The following is a 5,539-nucleotide window of genomic DNA, read 5'->3' on the forward strand; positions in this document are numbered from 1 at the left end:
ATAAACAACTATGTTTTGTGAGACCAAAACAAACATGTACTGTCTAGACAAAAAAGTTGAATACAAACTACATTGAATTGCAGAGGGGAAAAAATCCTGCTACATAGCATTGTTGTCCACATTTTTATCAATTATATGCAACAGAAGCTGGAAATGCATGATAAGAAAACCTCTGAGAGATTCTGTTTGTCACTACTCATAGAGTTGTCAGTCATTAACTACTTCCAGGATAGGGCCTGGTTGTGGTTTTCTGTGACTGAAGAGGGCTAACCCTCGCTTGGATAAGCCCGATGCATGGGAGGAAGCATACATTTACATTTACATTTTAGTCATTTAGCAGACGCTCTTATCCAGAGCGACTTACAGTTAGTGAGTGCATACATGATTTTTTTATTTTTTATTTTTTTCCATACTGGCATAAGGGTAGACAGCACCTTTTCTGTGTTATCATGTTTGGTTAAGCAAATATAAAGAAAATACATTGTCCGGCTATGGCGGAGTAGCAAAATGGCTGTCACAGCCACCAGGGGTGATATTTAGGTTTTACATCGCACAATTGTAATCATTGACCATTAAAACATAGGTGTAGACATCACCTTTTGTGTTATCATGTTAGCATTGCTTGGAAATTGCATTTCACTGTTATAACTCCACACTCTTGGGTTGGATCAGAGAAGTGACCAACAGCAGGGGAAAGCAGATGGCATGATACTTCTCATCTTCAAAATGTTTCCCCTCCCTCTCTCTTACTCTCTCTTCCACCCTAGTCCCTATCACAAGCTATTGAGAATGAATTTATACTAATGTAAAAACATTTACAATCGATATTTATAATAAATAATAAATCAACCTCTATTGTGAATCAATGGATAGTGAGCTGTGTCTCATGTGTTTCACCATTAACATAGTGATCTTGCTGTTATCTGGTGCGTATGGACTGTGTCATAGACCAGGGTTACCAAAACTGGGTCGTGGGGCCACCCCTGGGTGCACGTTTTGGTTTTTGCCCTAGCACTACACAGCTGATTCAAATAATCAACTCATCATCAAGCTTTGATTATTTGAATCAGCTGTGTAGTGCTAGGGTAAAAACCAGAACGTGCACCCGCTCACATACAGATGTAGTACCTTCATTTGATCACTTGCTGAGAATTTTCATGCACCGCAGGAAATGCAGATGACCGTCGTGATTTACATAAATTCACACAAAAAAAAAACACACCAACACACGGTTATTTTAACAGTATTGCACTTTTCATGCAGCCTTCTTTTTTGTCCAGCTAATAACCTAACCGCCGATCAAGCAACAATATGCACTAAACGTTCAAATCTTGATGCTGCAGGATTATTTTGCTACGACAATGCTGGTCAAATTAAGATCCTATATCTGTACATGGCCCCACATGGCCTTGGCAAGGATAATAATAATAATAGGTAACACAAATGCTAGGAGTCAGGATTGGATATGTAGTAATTATTGCAACAGGGAAGTAAAAACATGCAGACTCCCTTTGAACATGAGTATTCAGGCTTTATTGAATTATCCCCCCCCCCCCATTGTGATTAGCACATGAGCCATTCACATGTTCTCCCTGAGGGTGGCGACGTTGAGCGAGATCATAAATTTCTCTAACGTCAAGAGGTACTCCTCCGGGTGACAGCGTAGATGAGCGGCGTGCACAGACTCCTTCCACTTCCTGGTTTCCACAGCAACGCCCCGCTTCCTCCAGAAGTAGATGGCCGCCTCCATGGCGACGGGGTCACACAGCGCATCATTCTCGCAGAAGAAGAAGAGCGCCGGGGCGGTGACGGGGCTGTTGTAGAAGACCTGGACTGCGTTGTCGTAGTAGTGCACCGTCTGGGACTTGAAGAGCCAGAAGTATAGCATAGCGGTGTATCGCACCAGGGGCTCGATACGAGGGAACAGGGTCCTGCCCAGGCCTGAGGCACACACATAGACACAGGTCAAGGTTAATTACATTTAAATTCTTGTTAAATCAATTGGATAAGCCTATGTCATTTCCCCATACAGTAAACACGTGTAAAAAGCCCCCTCTGTAACTCAGCAAATACATTTGAATACAATCAAACATTGTAGAGGAGATAAGGTGGGAGCATGATTACTAGGTCTTCAACACACACAGCAACATTGTGATAAAAGGAGACTGACCCACATACACACACACACACACTGACCCACACACACACATACACACACATATACACACACACACACACACCGTCTCAGTAACAGATCCCTCTCCTTTCTTAGTGTAATAATCCAAACCGACAATCCTACCTCCTTTCCTTCCCCTTTCTCTCACCTGTAGCCATATGCTCCAGCGACCCAACCACCATGCTGTCATACACATGTCCTACGACCTGTTGGGCCAGGCCCGGGTACTTGTGTGGCTCCCTGACCATCTGGCTAAGCAGCTGGGTGAAGGTGTACCCGCCGACGGAGAAGGCATGGACCAGAAGGGGGCGCCCTTTGAAACGTGGGTCGTCCAGGATCTCCAGGACCTCGGCCCCATACTCCAGCCCCCAGCGAGGCCACAGGAAGTGCCACACGGTGCTCTCCACAGATAGGATGTCCAGGCCACGTTCCAGGTAGAGGTCCCGGTACTTCGCCATGGCCCCCGGTTTGGCGCCAAGCCAAGGGAGGAGCAGGAGGAGGGGACGGGGGGAGGAGGAGGAGTGCGAGGATGGAGAGAGGGTTGGTACATCCGAAGCGGAAGGGGTCAGAGTTGAGGAAACGGTGGGGTGAGAGGGCGTGTCTGAGAGAAAGGGAGGAGAGGGGGAGGGGGTATCGCCCCCTGGTGTCCATCTGGTGTAGTAGTAGATGATGCTTCTGGTGACCCTCTGGGCTATGACCCGCCCCTCTCCCACTGGCGCAGACATGTCTGAATGGGAGTTACTGGGGGGAGGAAAAAGGGCCAGAATTAGAGCAGGATTGGAAGATTGGTTACAGTGGGAGAAAATATGGGTTAAACAAAAACTGCTATGCCTCAAGTGAAATTAATGTATAACCTACAGACACAGATGCAAGGTTGTGGGATCCAGCCAAGGTTGGATCAGGTATACATTGGTATACAGATAAGACTCACAGTATGCTATTAGTATTACAATGAAGCATTAGACAGTATAGACAAGTTGCCTTGGTCCATATTAGACCAAAAAAGCAAAATAAGCTTTGGACTCATAGTTCAACACAAACAGATTTGTATCTATGTGCTGATGTAGGCTGCTGTGTTACAGGTCAATTTGGATGAGAAACATTCCTTTGTAAATATGCTCTACTTTTCATGCCCAATAACTTATGTTAGGCAAATGCTCAAATGGTTAAATAGCTCAGTGTCTGTCATTTAGACATACACAGTTTCATGCAACTTCTTCAAACCAAGCCAATGTCACACACAGCAGGCAGCATTCATGGCATTCTCTACAGGGCCACCAGCCACTGTGGCAGGTATATATAAAATCTACCAGAAACTCAGATTTTTTACCAGCCTAAATATTTTTTTGCCCTAAAATTATACCAACAAACCCCCCAAAATGGATGAACATGCTTTGTAATGTGTCTAAAACAATAAATGTATTACTGGTAAGAAATAACTAATGTGGTATATTGTTTAATTAATTGTTTTGTGACCTGAGTCTTTTAACCAAAATATCACAGATGAGACAAACATTTTCACTTAAGGGCGGGAGGTTACCGTGGTAGCGCGACTAGAGTCATGTTTGTAGCTGTGTCTGACTAGTAGAAGGGTTGTCTTCTCTTCCCTAGCAGTTACATCTCAAACATAGAAAAACAACCTAGCTTGTGAACAAAACAATGTATATAGCTAAGAAACACAACGACAAAGTCTCACTTCAGTAGGCTTTCGTTTGAAGTAAATTAGACCAACTTTTATGCCTGTTCGCAGCGCTTCTAAAAATGAATATTTCACTCAGCTCTTCACGTGCGCACAGCCCCCAGCCAGGCAGTGTTGCAGTGCGAGGTGGAATAGCCTATATAGGATATGTAGTTCTTTGACTGTGCGATTAATTTACCAGCTATGAAACAAACCGGGGAAAATACTTTGAAAACAGCTATTGCAGCATTTATTTTACTATACATATGATCAAACTTGACTATATTTATTCACAAATGCGAGTGAAATGCTCGCACCCTGGAGCCCTGACCACCCACCAACGTGGCTGGTGAAATAGATAATGCCAAAATCTACCCTCATTTAACAGGTGTCTGGTGTTAATTTTAGGCCCTGATTCTGGAACTGTACCCCATGAAGAATTTGAGTATCCCCATAACAGTTGATAATCTGTCCACCGTCTTCTTTCTTTGAATTAACCGGGTTAGTAGATTCAAGCCTTCATCTGACCCGTCCTTATAAACGAACTCGGTATACAAATAGGGTTGGAAATAACCACAGCTGTCAAGATCCTGAGTCTATTCCATTTGAACTGCCCCCCTCTTGCGTGTCGCGGTTTTGCGACTGCACTTCCTTGAACTGATTTCACAAATGGCATCTAGGCGCGCAGAGCTCTTGCATGTTCTGACTACAGACATTGTGTACAAAGAACCATTGAGCAAAGGAACTTTGACAGAATAAAGCAACGTTTGGTAAGATGTAGATATGTGCATACTGGCTATCCTTAGGCAAACATAAGAGGGCAGAATAAAAAATGGTTTTGTTATTAAACAGAAACTTTACCACACACAAACTACCTTCAATGGATAAGAGAGTTAAGAGAGTAATGGGCCTCAACATCATGTTCTAACCAGAAAGCACTATAGTGGACACATTAAGTATATAGCCAATGAGAGCATTCACAGCTGACCACTCAGATGAGCGCCAGCTAGCCGTTTTAACAATATATATACACACACACACTGAGTGTACAAAACATTAAGGACACCTTCCTAATATTTTGTTGCACCCTACAAGGTGTCAAAAGCGTTCCACAGGGATGCTGTCACATGTTGACTCCAATGTTTCCCACAGTTGTGTCATGTTGGCTGGATGTCCTTTGGGTGGTGGACCACTCTTGATACACACAAAACTGTTGAGCTTGAAAAACCCGGCACCTACTACCATACCCCGTTCAAAGGCACTTAAATCTTTTGTCTTGCCATTCACGTTCTGAATGGCACACATACACAATCCATGTCTCGTTTGTCTCAATGCTTAAAAGTCCTTCTTTAACCTGTCTCCTACCCTTCATCTACACTGATTGAAATGGATTTAACAAGTGACATCAATAGCTTTCACCTGGATTCACTTGGTCAGTCTGTCAGTACACTCAGTGTATATAACGTTTTCTAAATTACTAAATATTAGATCAATGTACATTCAAATTTGTTTTGTTGGAGTGACATAAAAAGTTGAGATGAGACTGATGAAATGTTTAGTTGAGCAAGACTAGTGGCATCCATGTCAGTGTGAAAAGTAAAGAATTAGCTAGGGAAACTGACAGCTCAATAACGTTACATTGCTATACTGACTCTAATAAAAGCTCACATTGCGCTGTCCAAAAA

General features: G+C 43.2%; 1 protein-coding gene across 1 annotated transcript; it reads right to left on the reverse strand.

Annotated features, from left to right (window-relative positions):
* Positions 1-1,209: 1,209 nt before the first annotated feature.
* On the reverse strand, positions 1,210-4,461 carry LOC121555478. Its single transcript, XM_041869311.2, has 3 exons — positions 4,284-4,461; positions 2,325-2,917; positions 1,210-1,941 (listed from the first exon to the last, which is right to left on the reverse strand). Exons 1-3 carry the CDS (start codon positions 4,307-4,309, stop codon positions 1,580-1,582), a joined length of 981 nt encoding a protein of 326 aa, XP_041725245.1. The 5' UTR covers positions 4,310-4,461; the 3' UTR covers positions 1,210-1,579.
* Positions 4,462-5,539: the final 1,078 nt, after the last annotated feature.

This window comes from Coregonus clupeaformis, unplaced genomic scaffold (assembly GCF_020615455.1).
Source record: "Coregonus clupeaformis isolate EN_2021a unplaced genomic scaffold, ASM2061545v1 scaf1039, whole genome shotgun sequence".
In the NCBI taxonomy this organism is placed as follows: domain Eukaryota; kingdom Metazoa; phylum Chordata; class Actinopteri; order Salmoniformes; family Salmonidae; genus Coregonus; species Coregonus clupeaformis.